The following is an 18,663-nucleotide window of genomic DNA, read 5'->3' as shown; positions in this document are numbered from 1 at the left end:
ACTTTTCAATATGTTGTACATTAGGAAGCATTGTGTTGTAAGTCATAAGAATAATTAGAATATATCCCAAATACGTCCTTTAAATGAATGAGAGTCCTGTGAATCATTAAGTGTCACAGCCTTGTCCCTGTCTCAGATGCTACCTGTGTGCCACACCACTGTGTAGAGTAGATGGTTAAGCCGCGGAGCCGTGCAGACACATTTCTTTGATTTATGACAGTAGTATTTCATTCCAATGAGTATGACTGTGTAAAAACTGAGACATATTGTGGAAATTGCTCTTATTTTTTCTTAAGATATCCGAGGCTGTTCATCATCCATTTTGTAAATGGATGGTTCATTAAGTGTGAACGTTTCCAGAATGTACTTCTTTACACTAAAAGAAAGTGAACATTTTTTTTTTTATTAATGCTGTAATATCACTCGAGATCCAATTGGGCTGCATGTGGCACAGAAACTAAAACAAACTTCATACTCCAGGTATATTATTTACAGTTTAAGTTTGGGATATCCATGTAGTACTCTACAGCGTTAGCATTACTCCATTCTTCCAATATGCGAGAGACTTAGAAACTACAACAAGGCAAGCCTTTGATCTTTCACAATCAGTCTCCAGTCTTAGATATTTCATACTCATTGCATATTGTTTGACATCATTTTTCACTGATAACAACCTGCAGCACATATCATCCGCAGGACAGTAGGGAGTTTGTGCTTTTCAAAAAACCCCACCTCAAACATTTTCACATGCATTTCCATTTTTCTTTAAAGTTGTATTGAAACCCTGAGAAATGCCATCTTTAGAGCCTCTGCAGGCCTCTGTGCACCCTGCTGAGGATCTTTATGGCTTTGAATGACTTTGGGCGAGGCCTAGAGGGAATTGTGGGTAGGGTGGTTTATATGAAGCATCGCCTTAGGCTCTATAGGAGGGCTGCAGGGGACAGCCTAAGATGGATTACCTATGTTCAAATCCTTCCGACTTCATATTTGTGCATGTTTATCTGTGAGAACGGGAACTTAGAGTAGAGCTATTACTTTGAGGAGAAAACGAAACTGTTCTTTTCAGTATGACCTTGATTCAAAGCCATGAATTCAATGTTCCCCTAAGCACTGATATTGACCTAAGACATAATAATTAATGCATGCATGTGTCACAATAAAACAAGATTTTCACATTTTCTTTTACAACAGTTTGTTTTTCTCCATTGCAGTGCTTCATTCTTTTTTCACTGTTTTTCTTTCATATTCTTCCAAAGCTCTGCCCTCTGCCCTTCACGTTAAGCGAGCAGTGAAAACTTCATGCGAGACCACCGCAAGAAGAAGAGAAGGAAGTAGGGAGCTAGGAAAAAGAGAGAAAACCCCAGAGGTAAGTGATGAATGTAAAGAGAGGAAAGAAGGTGAGAGGGACGGAGAGCAAGAGAGGGAGGGAAGGAACGAGAGACCGTGCAATTTATGGCTCTCTCTGTCACAGTGGTTTTATACTGGCAGCTCGATTTGATGGGGGCAAAGGAGGGAGAGCACGGAGGCCTTGGGGGCAAACAACACCTCGCTGTAAAGGTGAGGCGTTGAGGGGCCAAGCTGGTTTATTTTGGCGCCACAGTTTTCTTTAAAAGGGAGGCAAGCCTGGAACCACAGATGTAGGGTGCCAGAAAAGAACGAAAGCAAGAACATGGAGGTGAATATAGATTGGTCAGCTTTACAGCTGAAGGATAAAACATTGTGTCCCAGAGTGTGTGTGCATGTCTCTGTGTGTAAGACAGAGCGCACACGTCCAAACTAAACACTTCATTCCTAATTAGGCCATTGGCCAGATGTTGTTTGCTCAACAGTCGATCCATAAATAACAATATATTTTGATACAGTGACAAGAAACAGCAACATATGGAGGAACGGAGAACGTGACAGCAGGGAGGGAGACAGGCTGGACAGTGAGCCGAGGCGATGGAGGTGGGGAACGGTGTGCTTTAATCGTCTAGGAGAACATTTGAATGTCTAACCATTTCAAACGCACCGACAACACATTCAGATACATACAAAAGCGCACATTTGAAATCTCCCAGCTTCCCAGACAGACAAACGCTTCATGCTACCTTGCAGGGGCAGAATGCTGACGTTGAAGTCTTCCAGCTGGCTGAGGGCGTTGATGAGGTCCAGTTCCTCTTGGATGGATGGAGGACAGTCTGTGATCAGTTGGAGACACCCCCTGATGAAGATAATAAGCAGTTAAAACAGCAGGGAATGACTAATAATCTGTTCCATTGCTACCCAATCATATGTCCTTGTGACACAAAGAGGAAGTCTGAATTTTAGGAGTACAGAAACTTAACTTTTCTAAGCACAGAAAGTGAAAATTGCTTAAATCTGTGAAAGCTGATGCACCTAAAAAGTTACCTTTGGTCCATTTAATCTAACAGCATTGCAGAAAACTTTGCAAAACACAACTTACCGCTTGACAAAATGAGTGGGAAGAACTAAAGGGGCTTTACTTAAATTGGTACACATTTCAGAGCTGTAGAAAAAAAGCGATTATCTAGCCTGAAGTCTGTGAAGTTTCAACATCATGATGAGAAACATGGCGACACTTTTCAAATGGATTTAAATACAAAGTCTAGACTAATTTGACAGATCTACAATAGAACAGTTTTCTCTTGAAACGCGAGCGGCACTCATTACCCTTAATAGGATTATGTAGCACATCATGCCGCATATATAACACTGAATGCGCAAATTGTGTGTGCCTGCAAGTGTATACAGAGCAAAGTAAAATATACCAGCGAGTGAAAGAGGAAGAAAAAAGCAAAATGATTAATTTGCAAATACCACAAATCCCAGATAAAATAGCAGCTTAAGAGTTCTGACGTCAGCACCAGTTGAGCGGAGACGAGAGAACTTGTCCTTGGGATGTGTGTTCGCTCAAGACTGTTTTACTCTCGTGGTGGGTAAACAAAGACAACTGACAGAAATGTCTCATAATCCTTGTAAGTGTAATGAGAAATGCAACCTCTACTTCTTAAAAACACAGTGACTCAAAACTGTTGAGTAGAGTACACACACACACACGCGCGCGCGCGCGCACACACACACACACACACACACACACACTCTGGAAAGCACTCCACACGCAGCTCCCCACTCTTTGAGCATGGCTGCTGTTCTTGCCAGGAACAAGAGGTTTGTCCTGGCAAGGATGAGAGCAGAGGAAAGGGCTGTGGATGGGCGAATGAGAGACAGAAAGAGGGCATACTGATTATGTACTCGTGCTGTGAAGTATCTCCAGGCGAGCGTGTGTGAGTGTGTTTGTGTATTGACACAGCCTTAGAAAAGACATCAGTGGAAAAAAAAAATTATCTATTTCGCTTTCAAGAGTCATGATGTGCTTTGCAGCATGTACACTGTGATTTCCAGATTAACTACTCTGTCCTAAACAGACACACGAGAACACAAGTTTGCAAAGAAGTTATCAATGGAGCACAGCAGCACAGACCTTGCCCTTCATTTGCACCAGAACATCAAACAGAAGTGTACTGACGTCCTGTTTTTTTTTCCCATTTATCTTCCAACGTTTCTGTGTCATATACACTCAGGTTCTTTCCTACTCATATGAGGACTTGTGAGAGGAGCTTTCACACGTACGACAGAAACAACCAGCAACAAAAAGGATCAAAATCATCCCTGCTGGGCCTACATCTGCCCTCCTTTCTTTTTCCTCACTAAGATGTTTTAACAACTTAAGCATCAAGTCCTATCAAGACCCTATGAATTGTAGGGTAAAGACCCCACAATCTTAAAGAGACAATCAGGCAATTTCCTATCAGCAGCACTTGGTGAAGGCAGAACTTCCTTTTAACAGGAAGAGGCTTCCAGCAGAACCAGCAGAGCCAGGCTCATGGAGAGGCAGCAATCCCCGCTTAAGGGTTGAGGGGAAAGAGAAGGTAAATGGTGAATGGACTGGCTCCTATACAGTGCTTTTCTACTCTGCATGAGTAGCAACCATTAAAAGTGCTTTATACATCCATACCGTTCATACATTCACATCCACTCACACAAGCATTTTTGCTACGCCTTTCTTCTGCATAGGTGATTTCTATCTAACATATATGGCATTCAGACTAGAGCAGCCACCAATCTCCCAATTAGTAGATGACCTGCTCTACCTCCTGAGCTACAGGAGAAAACACTGGCAGCCACCAGTACAGCTTTACCTAGATACATTAGATCCACTAACCTAGATGCACCCATGGTATACATTTGAAAATTCTAATTGATTTTCAGAAAAGTTGACCTCTAACCTCGACCCTGAGTTCAAGATCACTGAGATTCAAACTTGTTTCAGTTTTTTAGTAGCTAAATGTATGCCATCAATTTAAAAAAAAAAAAACCCTAGGTGACTACATTCTTCAGTTATCACATTCACAAGATTTTTCAGAAAACTTTACATCTTCATCTGACCTTGATGTCAAGGTTACCGGGACTCAAAATGGTTTGAGATTTTTCGTAGATGGAGTAGAATTTCAAAGTCCTATGTCGCATTGGTCTCGAGTTATCCAATTTAAAAACACGGGTGTCCACGCTGTCCGCCCGCCCGGCAGGATGACAACAATACCTCATCAGCCTTTTATGGCTGAGAGGTAAAAAGTAAGGAACATACAACGACAAAACACAAAAGTGTCTGCAGACTGGGGACTTCCAATTTAATGAACTTTGATACATCATCAAACTTTGATGTATGCAGACTATAACGTGACAGGTTTCAACTGCCATTCCTCATTTCTTTCTTTTCACAGCCAGTCCTTCTTGGCACAGTTATGATAACAGTTGTGGCATCATACTAATTCATATTCTTCTTTGTGTTGTTTTATTCTTGCAATATGAAGCATTTTGAGCTGCATGTTTTCACAAAAATTGCAACATAACTCCATTAAATTAAGCTTATTTAAGTAGTACGACTTAAGGATCATGCTCCAGTAATATGAAAACAAGGAGATGTAATGATTTATGGAGATTAAAGAAATCCTAATTAGAGGATATAAGATTTAGGGAAAAAATTCAACAAGCTATTAGAAGTTACCTCTGGAACAATGACAACGAAGGAGTAACACTTAATGTGTTACAGGAAGCAGTTTATAAGCAGATTGGGAAAAAGAACAACATAGAAAAATAAACACATTTATTAAACAGGAGATGGGAAGCAAAAATACACAGGAAATGGAAATATTAAAGAGAATCATTCAAAAATGCTAAACTAATATAATTAGTGGATGATAAGGAAAAAGCTTTCACTTTTAAAAGACAAAAGCAGTATGGTAACTGCTCAGACCACTGAAGCTGGTAATATACAGGCTAAAAAAAGCAAAAGAAGCAAGAAATCCTTTCCAAAATAAAGAATTTCTTTACTTTTAACACCCAACACTAACACTTGTTTTTCTTTTTAGTCTGTCCATGCATTTTCTGCTGCTTAGCAGGACAAGATGCCGGTCTGTCACAGAGCCCTTTACACTCACATTCACACCTATGGACAATCTGGAATCACCAATTAAACTAATGCACATGTCTTTGGACCATGGATCTGGAGAGAACCCACAATGACCCTGGAGAACGCGTCCCTCACAGATAAAAAGCTCCAGCCGGCTGCTGGATTCAAGCCCTAATCTTCTAGCTGTGAGGCACATATTAGAAATGTCATCAAAGTCCGTGTAAGGAAACAGAAAATGATAGTAATAAAAAGTAAACAGTGTTCAAAGGCATTAAAAGCACTCTGAGTAAAGGATGATTTTTTTTTCCAAATTAAGCCAGCTAATAACAGCTGAAGCTGAAGCTAAAGCTAAAAAAAAGGAGCAGGGATACCCTCAGATGACCACAGTGAGTCCTGCTCATGAAGGCTCACATTTCTTTTGAAGAAGATCAAAAAGTGTTTACCTCAAGCGAAGCTGACGGACCATACTGATCAAATTTAGATCAAACCAGTTTTAAATGTGGCAGGTTAGTGTTAAGTAATGTTTCACTTACTTTGAATTTAGATTACGCAGCCTCAACAGCAAATATTAATGCTAACTTTTGACAATTAAAAAGCTTTCGGGTCACTATGATGGTCACTTGATGATGGTCAGCCACTAATCAGAAGGTCGGTGGTTCGATCCCAGGCTGCCTCCTGACTGCATGCCAAATATCCTTGGGCAAGATACTAACCCCATGTTTGCCTACTGGTGGTGGTCAGAGGGCCCGGTGGCGCCAGTGTCCGGCAGCCTCGCCTCTGTCAGTGCGCCCCAGGGCAGCTGTGGCTACAACGTAGCTTGCCATTGCCAGTGTGTGAATGTGTGTGTGAATGGGTGAATGACTGAATGTAGTGTAAAGCGCTTTGGGGTCCTTAGGGACTGAGTAAAGCGCTATACAAATGCAGGCCATTTTACTTAGTGGAAATATTGTACTCATGGTGTCTAACATGGTGTCTAACCAGATATTTACTCTGGATGGATATGCCTTTCAATGTACATATTAAACAAATATGTAGGACGGCTTTCCTGCAATTACGTAATATCCAATTCATTCACCTTTTCACAGTCCCTGTGTGTTCAGACACCATTCTCTGTTTAATCATTAGTTAATATTATTCTTCCACACTACTTTGTCCTGTCTCCCTCCCTTCACCCTGACCTTCCCCGTTTCTTTGTGTTAAAAGTGAGTTTTTCCTCCCCACTTTCGCCAAGTGCTTGCTTATAAGGGGCTGTCTGATTTTGGGGTTTTCTCTCAATTATTCTTGAGTCTTTACCTTACAAATATAAAGCACTCTGAGGTGGCTATCGCTGTGGTTTAGTGCTATATAAATAAAATATATATAAATAAAACTGAAATAAAGAAGATTTAAAAAAAAAAAAAACTAATTCAGTCTATAGACTCGGGGTCTCCTTTGTAAAAGTTGTCCGAAAAACTGCATCACTTAGCCGTCTGCACCCTGATCGGCTCAAGTTACCATGGTGACTGTGCCCTTCTAAACTGCTCGTTGCTCTGTCAATGCTAGCAGCTAAATTTCTTTGTTGTTTTATCACTGCAAAGGATACCCTTTTTTATATTTTGCATAATTACAAATATTTATTTTATATATATGTAAATTCATTCATGTACTAATCTGTTTTATCATGTTTGTTCTTTTCTTTCTTTATCTTTCTGTGTGTTTATTCCCAGAAAATTATGATGCAAAGATTTTTATCGGTTTTAGGGGATCCCCGTGTTATTTTAAGTCGAGTCTCTTTGTCCTTCTGCCTGTTGCTACTGACCACACTTGTTTAGGGCAAAGTCAGGTGTAGTTTGTTTAACTGTCCTAGTGTGTGTCTTATTTAGCACACAGGGTAAAATGTGTGTCTGTGGAACAGTTATTTTAATCTAAAGGACACAGTCTGACCATTAGTTGGTGGGCAGCCAGTATGTGTGGACTATTAATTTCAAAGCACCACAGACATTTAACACACCATGTTTTATCCAACACCCTCACCCAAATAACGCACACGTGCACAGATTTACATGCACACACAGTGGAAGTGTTACAATTGATGGTGATGTCCAAACGTGTGGAGGGGGGTCTTTGTATTAGTTCCTATAAATGAATGACGACCCAATTACTGTCCCAATTCCCCACTAGGAACAGACGGCAAGGTTAGACACCCACCGGCCCCCCTCTGAGATCAGAGGGCCAGCAACACACACACATGCACTTACATACACTGCTGTAAAAAAGTATTGGGCCCTTCCTAATTTATTAGGTTTTTGCACTTAAACGTTTGAGATCATCAATCAGTTTTAATATTGGAGAAATATAGCCTGTTTAAATAAAAACTGCTTTTTTAAAGGATAATTTGAATTATTTATTAATTGAGAAAATGCTAATTTCCCCATAAAAATAATAACTGGTTGTTTTCGTATATCTTTTTTCCCTACACATGAAATCATCATTTAAATGCATCTTCTATTTACTCGAGTTATATTTGTCTAATTTTACTTGTTTGAGGATCCAAAGCGTGCAAGAGTGACAAATAAGCTAAAACCTAAGAAATCATTAGGGGACAAAAACTCATGGCACTGTGTATACAGTTCATGTAGTAGGTGAAAAAATTATAATGAGACACCATTATTTTGTTCCTGGTCATAAGTGCCATAGAAGTGCAATAACATTCACCTACCTCCACAGAAGCAAACATTGTGTCTCACACATCACAAGCAAATAAACACTTCTTCTTTTTGGTAGTTACTGTACAAGTTTTGAAATAAATTTACCTTAATACCTTAAAGATAAAGAACTGGGGAAAGGAAATACTCTCTCTTTTCCTGCTCACCTGGCCAGCCCCATGCAGGGGTCTGTTAGCAATTTGGACGAGTTGAAGTACTCCCTGGCAGCAGCCAGCACTAATTCCACGCTGTTGTCATAGGCCACCTTCAGAGCATAACCTTTACCCCGAAAAGACAAGCTGACAGGAACATCCTGACTGACCTGGAAACATTAATACGAAATGTGGGGATTAGTGAGACAGCGAAATTAATTAATTTAATTAATAAGCAGTTTAATATTCGGACAACCCAGGGTGAAGCTGGAGTGTAATTCTGCGAAGGAGCGTCTTATTTAATGTACCTTGGAGCAGTGCATGAGCTGTCCTGCCAGGCGTATGTTCTCCACTCGGCTGGAGCACAGCAGGGACTCGACAAAAACCTGCAGTGGTCAGGGAGGAGGAGAGATATTATGCAGGGAGAGGCAGCGTTTAACCGAACAAAAGTTGTAACATTGTAGCACTCTAGTATTTTATCTGAACTCTCCCTGAGAGCGGTAAAATGCAGCTTAATGTGTGAATTATAGACCACAGTGTCACCGAAGGTACAAAATGAAAATGCAGGCACATTAACACATTTAATTACACGTTTAATGTTAGTACAAGTCCTAACAATCTATGGATAATGCGTGCTTTGCATAAAACAGTATATAAATAATGGACAACCAGATAACGCTAATGAGGAACTGCTCTAAACAAGCGTTTGTCCCATTAGCCAGCTGAAGTGAATATTCTTTGCCAAAAAGTTTACAAAACCCACAATAAAACTTTTTGTTATGAGATCGTGATCACACTTGCTAATTTCAAGTTTTCCACAGTACAGCCTGATGTCAGTTTTGAAAATTATGAACTCATCTGGAGTGAAATAAATAAATATAAAAAGGAGTCTTTGGTTCCTCAGTGAGATCCACCTGTCTCTAGCTAAAATTAGAATCCCAATTAAAATCAGAGTGAATACTGGATGCACCTTGCCAACACAAATTTTCCCAATATTACTGAAGTGTTTTACCTGATGGCACGTCTCTGGTTTTAGGCAAGTGTAAACGTTCTGCTGCATATCCAGCAGGTCCTGTAGTAGAACTCTCCACATATTCTCACTCACTGGAGGGTTTCTGGACACACAAAGGTTCAGCATGTTTGTGGCATTTATTTCTATGTGTCTATTCATACATGTGTACGTTTCAAAGCTCATACTTGCGGCCGGTGTGACGACACAGTTTGACCATTAGCTGGTGGGCTTCCTCGTCATTGTTCTGGCTGTTTTTCACATACGAGATGGGCTTCTGTAGACCATGTTTCTCCAGAACCTCAACCACACTGTTAGACATTGGAATAGATGGACGAATATAGCATGTAATCACTGTTGTCATTAAGGGGGAAACCACTAATATGATCACACAAACTAAGATTAGCAAAATCACACAATGAAACCACAACGAAAAAACAAAAGTTTAATTTTTCAAAACATTAATTCAGGAAAAACAAAAAACACAAAGACAGGATGACTGGCATCAGTAAGCGTCACAGTTGGAAACGCCAAGCAAGACAAAAACATGGCAAAATGAAACCTGTGAGCGATCCAAGGGAGAGAGACAGAAGACATGTAAACTCTAAGCTGTTTATTATTTTGGCAGCAGAAAGTCATTTGCGAGCCGCGGTGCAGATGGAGCAAACGTAGAGCAAGACTGAAGAGCAGCGTGATAAACTACACGTCAAAGTGACAGCACCTAGGAGCGCGTGAATGCATGCAGTCTTATATGACCAAGGGACAGAGAAACAGTGAAAGCGTGTGTGCGTGTGTGTGTGTCGGTGAGGGATTAGCATGGCACCACCAGCCTCAACAGGGTCGTGCTGCTACAGATGTTCACTCTCTGCTGCAACTCATTACCATAGTAAACAGGTGCCTCTGTGTGTGTGTGTGTGTGTGTGTAGCTATGTGTGTGAGTGTAAGACATACAACAAGCCCTGATATTTACAACTGTGTTTGTGTGTGCATGTTTGCTCAAGTGTGAAGTGTCCATGTGTGTGTGCGTGTGTGTCGGAGGAGGGGGGGTCTGCATGTTCCTATGCACATATTAATGCACCAGCAAGTGGCAGCGGCTGAAAACGGCTTTCATTCTGGAGGCGCTCGGTAAGAAGACACTTTGCATTTACTGCCTGATTCATCTGGATACGAGCGTGTGAGTCACTGCGCTTCAACACAAATGTACACGAACACACTACCCCCACCTCCCACCCCGAGGTGTGTTTGTGCATAGCTGCCTATGTCTGTGTGCAAATATGTGAGTAAACTTGTATGTGAAAGGACACACTGAGCCTTAACGCTGCTTCCTGTTGCTGCTTCCTCCTCCTCCTCTTCATCATCATCCACATTCCCATTTCCTTCAGGCTCCTGCCCTCCTTCCCTCCCCCAATCCCCACCTTCATCCTTCCTTCTCATCAGTGCTTTGTGTTTGCAAGTTCACCCTGAGGAGCAGGGTGGATGAGAAAGAGAGACAGAGGCACACGGCCGATTTAAACCTGTAACAGAGAAATTGCCTGAGCTTGTGCCATGGGACACGCACCGGACTCTTGATACTGAGCATGTGCGTAAGTTGTATGTGTACCCACCCACCACCCCCATCCAATCAGGCACATATAAAGGGAGGGAAGCAATAAGCATTTCTACACATTGAACATTTCCCAAGCATTGCAGCAATAATCACAAAAACTAAAGGGCTGTTCCTCCCAACAATTTATGTGCCCTGCCAATAAATACAGACAAGAAATATTGGAGTGTGAATACTTAAGTTTTTTTTTTTTAAAAGTATGATCAAAACACACGATGTTAAATCGAGTCTATTAAAGAAAAAGAAAAAGCAGCAAATCCTCATATCTCAAAGTCTGGAACCAGCTCTGATTTGTAAATCCAACTGCTTATGCTGACAGAAGACGACAAGAGAGAGGAGGAAGTGAAAGCTGACAGACTGTATTACTTTACCTCAAGTGCTTCTCAAGTTTGTCCACCTGATCGTGGAGTGATGGAGTGATGTCTGTCTGTGGCCTGTAGAACAATAAAACACACAAAAAGAGTTGTTACTTCTCTGTAAGTCTGTGTTACTAAAATTAAATTGGAATAAATAAAGTAGAACGCAAAGTAGGAAAAAGATTTGCATCATAAAGTGTACGCCTAATCCCCAAGCGCATGCCTGTGTGCGTATTTATGGCAGTATAGTTTCTACACTGTACCGTAAATGTGTGCGTATGTGGTCAACCAGTGACTGATTTTCCACTAAAAATAAAACCCCATGATGCTTTGCCTTGAGGCAAAGGATTCTGGGTCAGGCTGGACTGCGCCGCACTAGAGTACTGACCCTGATGAAACAACCTTCTGTTTATGAGCATCAGTGAATGTGAATGTGAATGTGTGTCAGTGAGCGAGTGAGGGTTTGCTTTTGTTTTGTTTGTTTTTTTTAAATGTATCTATTTATTTATTTGTTCATTAAAAAAAAAAAAAAAAAAAAACATCTGACCTTTCCATTTCTCTGCTTTTCACCCCCATCTCTGACTGTCTGTGCATCTCCACCTCCAGCTCTTCCTCTTTTTAATACCCATTTCTCCCTCATTCTATTTTTTCCCTCTCCTCAATCACTGTCTAATCCCTTGTCCATTTTTGGATTTCCCACTCTCTAAGGGTGAACGCACGTTACATTCTTCTGAGCAGATTTAGACCTAATTAAGCTGTCTCACAAGAAATATCAGAAAATTGGGTTGAAACTACTAAGTCATGGTTTCTCTCCTAGCTTGCAGAAATCTGTAATATTCTTGGCCGGGGTAGCAATTTTCAGCTTACTAAGTCAGACACATCACTCCTGAGAGAAATGCTAAATTGAAGGCATTGCATATACAGTATAGCACCTTGCAGCACTCCTAAACCAAACACTGCAGAAAGCTGGCCTGTCTAGCAGAAAGGAAATGTTTAGTCTGAAATGCATATATGGGTATTATGCTCACCGAAAGCAAAAGTGTAACCATAAAGCGATTTTTTTATGGAGTGTTCATTAAAACTTGCAATTTATTATATATTATAAAGCAATTAAATATTAAATGAGAGACATAAAGAGGGTAACTTGTTCAATATGCAGTAAAATATACTGGGGGCGATCTATAAAGGTTTCTAGAAACAGCTGCAATCAGTTCCTTCATTTTAATATCAAGCGGCATTAAAAATCAATTCAACTAGCAGTAAACCACGTGTCGCAAACATAAGGAAATCAGTTTTCTGCATCCTATTTAAATATTCTCCTCTTTTTACTTTGCGCCATGAGAAAAAAAAGTTTGTCATTGTGCTCTTTTTGTAAAGATCAACTACTTGGTACTTTCTTGGTACTTTTAAAAAGAAATAAATGAAATAAACTCTTTTGGGGGGGGGAAATTAACTAAGTAAAACAATTTTGCAAACTTGGAAAACTCTATTCAATTAAATTAAAATATGCCTGATGAGGCTTTGATGGGCATGTTTATTGAGACTGGATGTTTACAAGACTGTGAGTCAACAGCATTCAAACGGTTCTGTGTTTTTACTGTAATACCTGCACTGATTTCTATAAATGTTGCCTCGTTCATATCCCTACATATAATAACAATAAGAAGAAGAATTAAAAAGACTAAAATTAACACTGAATCTAATAAAAACTAAACTAAAAACAAAACAAAGAAAATAAATAAATAAAACGTCATTAGACGATACAAAACTATAATAAGTCTGCTAACAATTTGTCAACGAGAAGCTTTTTCACATTTAAATGGATCATGGGTTAAAGTATATCTTTGAAAAAAAAATAGCTAGCTAAATACACTGTAAAGTAATAGCAGTATAATCAATAAAATAGCTACATTTATCAATGTAAACTTCACTGATAGTAAAAGAAGTAATATTAATACGGGTGCTAGCAATGTATACATTATTGAGTAGCTTTTCAGGATCAGCTAGTGTGCCATTAAGGTAAAAACAGATCAAACAATTTGTTTGTTGCTGATAGCTTAGAAATGCTAATAAGATCATAAAAAAGGTTTATGTTCATGGTTTTTTAAGGAGGGAAAATACATTTTTGTGATTTAGATAAACTAACCCAGCAAATAGCTTAGATTAGTCTACATTAATAATATTATGGAATATTATGATAAGGAAAAGTGGAAACCAGAACATCAATGATGTAGTAGCTCATCTGACTCATAATCCATCACAATTCACAGGTTATTCCTCATAAAATGACAGATGTGACCTTGCGACTTATGTGGCCATCATTTGGGTGATCTGTGTGTGCGACTTTAACTAAATTCTGACAAATATTCTCAGAGTGGCAATTCTTGTGAATTGTAAGGACAGCTTGATAATGGATACCTCACCATGACATTTATCTTTAATTCACAACTTTAAAATGTAAAACCGACACGCTTATCTGTCTGCGTTACACTTGCTCAGTTTAGTGGAAGGCTGCACTGCGGCTGAAATCATGTCCCCAACCAAACATTGCTTGTTGCCCATAACAGTGACTTGTTTCAGTACAGTTATCCCCCACTGTGGCATTATTTAGGGGAAATAAATACATGCCACTCACAGCAATGCATATCAAACTGGAGCTACGTGAGCCAGTTGCAAAAGGAAAAAGATCTAATTGCTGAAAAGCATGGCTGTCATACTGTAGCCAGCAAACAATAAACAACAAAGCTCGCCAAAAGTGGTCATTTAATTTCTCAAATAATGTGCACACTGGATGGATAATTCTTCCAAGAATAAGTCATTAGGATTAATTTCAGCTACTCTTGACACTCTAATGGCCCCCCCCCCTCCCCCCCTCAGCCCTTCACTATCCGCTCAGTCTCCTTCAAATGCACTACATACCCACACAGCCTCATGGGGAACCTAAAGGACAGCCTCTCTTGCTATATGAAATAAAATGTGCTGCAGAAGAGGTGGGGGACAGAAAGGCAGAGACAGCAATACCATCAGGTAGGAAATACTGTGTAGACTGTAGCTACGCTAACTGATGGCTCCTTGGAGTCAGAGCTAAGCGTAAAAGAGAGAAGAGGAGGAGGGAAAGAAAGTTACAAGGGGAGAGGAGCAGCACCTAAGGCAGTAGTTAGGTTTATTGATAGGTCCTAAGAGAGATGGAAAGGTGAAAGGAAAGGAAAAAGGTGGGTTGCTTGGAAGCAATGTATTCTTGTGGGCGAGGCAGCGCCGGACTGCTTTAATATCCTTATATCATGGCTTATCTAATGTATAAAGCTTACTTCTGTCATTACCAGAATATGCCCAACTGACTTGCTGACTTGTGCATTATTGTGCATGGCATCGTGTGTGTGCGATTTGTGTGCGTGGATGCGTGCGTCTGACCCGTAGCCCCTCTGTGGCAGACACTCCAAGATTTCATAACAGAGGCTGAGCTGGTCGTCTCTCTCACAGCTGTAGATGCACTCCAAAGCGACCTCCATCAGCTGGTCTGGGTCCCCGATAATCTTCTGCTGGCACTGGAGGAGAGAAGAATAAGAGTCAGTATGTGCATATCAATGTGTGATTGACCCCGTAATTTATTTGTACCTACACACTGAAGCATTGCATCAATTTAAGCATTTTCTTCCTCTGGAGTGTTTGTGTGTGTGTGGTTCATGGCTTCTAATGGCCCAGAGACCTGTCCTTGGCTGCGTCCTTATGGGGTCATAAATACAGCATTTACAGCGCAGGGGCAACAACATCAGCCTTGACATCACACAAACAGCCAGAGCTGCAATGTCTGCGTGGATGTGCTTTCATTTTCCCGTCTCTCCATTTATGGTTACCCAAGTGTGACGCCGACTACACTTGTGCATTGTGTGTGTGTGTATGTATACGGATACTTGCATCAGGTTTGGAGTGCTTGAAAATGATGAGGGGCAGGGTGAGGTCTTCCTGGGCCAGGCTGACCAGGTATTCTCTGAGCAGAGATTTAGCAGCACCCTCTTTCTGTCCCTCACAGCGATGCAGGAATGGCACCATCCACTGGAAGGAGTCTTTCACGTAGTGCTCGGTGCTGGACTGATAACAGAAAGACATTAAAGATACTTAAAGATGAAATTCAGGCAGGATACTAAAAATAATGTGACCTAGTGTGTTGAATAGATTCATACCAGTAGTATTCTACTGGTATGAATTTTAGCCTAAGAAACTCTAGTCACTGATTTTATGCTCTTCATTTGTTGTGCTTTACATTTATATGTTTGAAATATGTAAATAAAATGAACTTAGCTCTTCCAATAAAGGAGAACCTCTGGGTGGAATGGTTGTTAAATTCATTTGTTTTCTTTTATATAAAAGACTATTACTGAGTTATATACTTTTCTGTTTGCAGTCATATAGCATATACTCCTATGGGCTAAATTTAGAAAGCCAATCAGTCAGTTGCACAAAAATTATTGTGAACTACATGGAAATACTGCACTGATCACAAATAACAAGGGGTCTGAGCTTTCTCTAAATCACACACTGATTAAACTACAAACACAGAGACACACATATTTCACTGAGCTAAGCCTTTCTGGCTTTTGAGAGCCTGCTGACATGTCACCAGGTTTCTGATCCAAACACCAAGCAGTTACATAGCACAAGCTGAGCTAATTCCCACAGTGAGAAAGACAGATTTTGCACCAATCACCTATAAATTTCCTACAGCATCCTCTCCAATAGCCAACTTTGGGAGCAGCAATTTTGTGATGCTGTACCAGTGAAGGCTTTTTGGCATTTGGCATTAGGGCACTAAAAGTAATGACGCTATAAAATGCTTTATAAAAAGCCATTATCAGTTTTTATTGATCAATTAACTTTATATGGATTTCAGTAAAAAGAAAAAAATCAAATAAGCATTTGATGCAGCCACCCTTTGCCTTTAAGAGGTACTCATACTCATTTTATTTCTTTATTTTTTGAAGGGATTTGGCAGATAAACTGTTCTAATCACCTTGAAGAACTTGCCACAGTTCTTCAGTGGATTTATGCCATCTCGAATACCTCCGTCTCTTTATGGCATCCAGACTGAATCCAAGATGTTGAGATCAAGGCTCTGTGGGGGTCATACCATCTGCTGCAGTGCTCCTTGTTACAAGCCGCAACAGCATGGTTGGTATTGTTCTCAGCTTGTGACTATGAGTGTGCGTGTGCATGTGTGTGTGTATATAAGTGTGAGTATCATCATTACGTAAAGCGGTCCAGGAGACACAACTACTACTAAAGGTGGTTTTACTTTGTCTTAATGTGTCTTTCTGGGTAGTAATCAATATCAAAATGAAGACAAAGTTTAACCGTTTATTGACCAATATTTATACATTGCTAATGTACTTTAGTTTTTACGTTTGGCTGTAAAATGAAAGAAATCATTCCGGATCTTTCAGGAAGCATTTGTGTACATTGTAAAATCTTGACACAGCTGATTTTTTTCCTGTCCATGTTCAGACAGCATTATCTTGTGAATGCTTTCTGCAACCACGATTCACCTCATATCCCCAGAAAGCTAGTCTTTGCTTCTTCTGGCAAATTAAGGGTTAAAAGTGAATGTAGTCCAAAAGTTTAAACTTTTAACCAAGACAATAATACTGACACTGTTGTGTGTTTATCAAGCTGCAGAATGAATTTGGGAATGATGGGATGTCTGCATGATGGTGCTGTGTTACAGATAAGACATGAGTGTGTGCGTGTGTGTGCGTGTGTTTGGAACATCAAGGAAAGTTAGTCAAATATTTTTTTTTCTCTGTTTTTGAATGTTTGTTAGAAAATTGCAAAGTACTTCAAACTGCATTTACATGAAATTGTGCCATGCAATTAAGCCTGAACTTGAACCATAATAGCTGCAGTATGTGGGCTGCGATGTGATTTGAGCAGATGCATGTCAAGTTCGTGCAAGGCCTTGCACCCACCTTGCGACAGCTCTGACTCAGGATATACAGATAAGAGAGCATCAGCAGGAAAAATGAGATTCAAAAAAATAAATAAATAAATAATAAATACTTGAATGCTAAATGCAAACTTGCACACCCACGCGCAACATTTTTGCTTTGCTGTACTGTCTCTCTGATAAAGAAAGACATCAGACGCAGGCAAAGAGGGAGATTTAATCTAGGCGAGTTTGGTAAACACTCAAACACACACAACCACACACACACAGACACATGTACATACACACACAGAGCGTCCAGAGGGAGTACCAGTCAAACAGCATGTGTTAGTGCAGTCAACAACATTTGCTGGCTGCCTGCCTGTGTGGCAGATACTACTGGCAATGGGCCTCATAGGCTAAAGCTGGCAGTTATTAGCTACAATTTAGAGGACAGCTCATATTATGTACTCCAAGGGGACTTGTAACTGTAGTACCTGCTATATAGAATAGCTTTCATAGCGCTCATGTTGCTGTTGGAAAGGAAGCTCGTATCATCAAATATGAGTGATTTCAGGAATGAAAAGGAACTAATTTACTTGGAGGCTGCCGTTCAATTAGTCTTTTAAATTTTTCTGTTTGTTGCCTATTCCAGTTGCAATTAGCATAAATTATGTTTCTTTAAGCAACAATCAAGGACAATAAAGTAGCTATAAAGTGGAACTGTATGAAGAAATGTAATGGCATGGAAATGGGAGGCAAGCTTTCTATTTGTTCAGACAATGAACACCCAGACAGGCTGTGAAACAAAGCAAGCGGGCTGGGAAACGCAATTTAACAGCGTCGCGTGAGGAAAACAATGTTTTTCAACTGAGAAAAAAAAGAAAGAAAGAAATTATTTGTATTCGAAAAGGATAAATAAAGGAAAGAAATTATGAAATGAATGACATTCATTATAATGAAGATAAAAACAAAGACAATTAGAAACAGTAAAAAGTTTGGACACACGTACCCCATGTGTCCAAACTTTTTATTGGTATTTTATCTTCCAGTTTTTGTACAGAGCTTTTCAGTTACCAGACCTGCTGTGCATACATGTTTTTGTGCAGCTAAAAGTATAACCGTTTCTGTGGTGGGGGTCAACCTTTCCCAGTGTGCAGTTAAGCAGGTGGAAAATTAAGTCACGTACGTTTTTCATGAGCAGGCAGAGTTTGTCAATGTCGCTGAGCTGCTGAAAATCTTTAAGAGTCAGACCCAGTTCACATGATGTCTCATACACAAGTGTTTCCATGGTGACCAAGTCATCGCATAATCGCTCCAGCCCGGGGATTTCCCGCTCCTTCCCAAGACGCACCAGCGACAGGGCGCAGTCCACCTGAGACAAGAAACAGACAAGAAACAGAAAACACGCTTGAAAAAAGGTTAGAGGAGGCTGACTACATGAATTCTACTTAAAAGTACATTGAACA

General features: G+C 40.2%; 1 protein-coding gene across 1 annotated transcript in view; it reads right to left on the bottom strand.

The window, feature by feature from the left end:
* The window catches only part of nbas (NBAS subunit of NRZ tethering complex), a 187,215-nt gene that overhangs the window by 118,879 nt on the left and 49,673 nt on the right, over nt 1-18,663 (bottom strand). Inside the window, exons 24-32 of the mRNA XM_084954225.1 lie at nt 18,384-18,569; nt 15,193-15,366; nt 14,689-14,822; nt 11,293-11,355; nt 9,507-9,629; nt 9,322-9,424; nt 8,618-8,695; nt 8,325-8,479; nt 2,091-2,203 (exon numbers count right to left, since the gene is read on the bottom strand). Of these exons, the coding sequence (XP_084810351.1) occupies nt 2,091-2,203; nt 8,325-8,479; nt 8,618-8,695; nt 9,322-9,424; nt 9,507-9,629; nt 11,293-11,355; nt 14,689-14,822; nt 15,193-15,366; nt 18,384-18,569 (1,129 nt within the window). The remainder of the gene's footprint in view (nt 1-2,090; nt 2,204-8,324; nt 8,480-8,617; nt 8,696-9,321; nt 9,425-9,506; nt 9,630-11,292; nt 11,356-14,688; nt 14,823-15,192; nt 15,367-18,383; nt 18,570-18,663) is intronic.

This window comes from Perissodus microlepis, chromosome 15, assembly GCF_051167445.1.
Source record: "Perissodus microlepis isolate ML-2025 ecotype Zambia chromosome 15, ASM5116744v1, whole genome shotgun sequence".
Lineage (NCBI taxonomy): Eukaryota > Metazoa > Chordata > Actinopteri > Cichliformes > Cichlidae > Perissodus > Perissodus microlepis.
The sequence above is the reverse complement of the archived record's forward strand: the minus strand, read 5'-3'. Positions and strand labels throughout refer to the sequence as shown.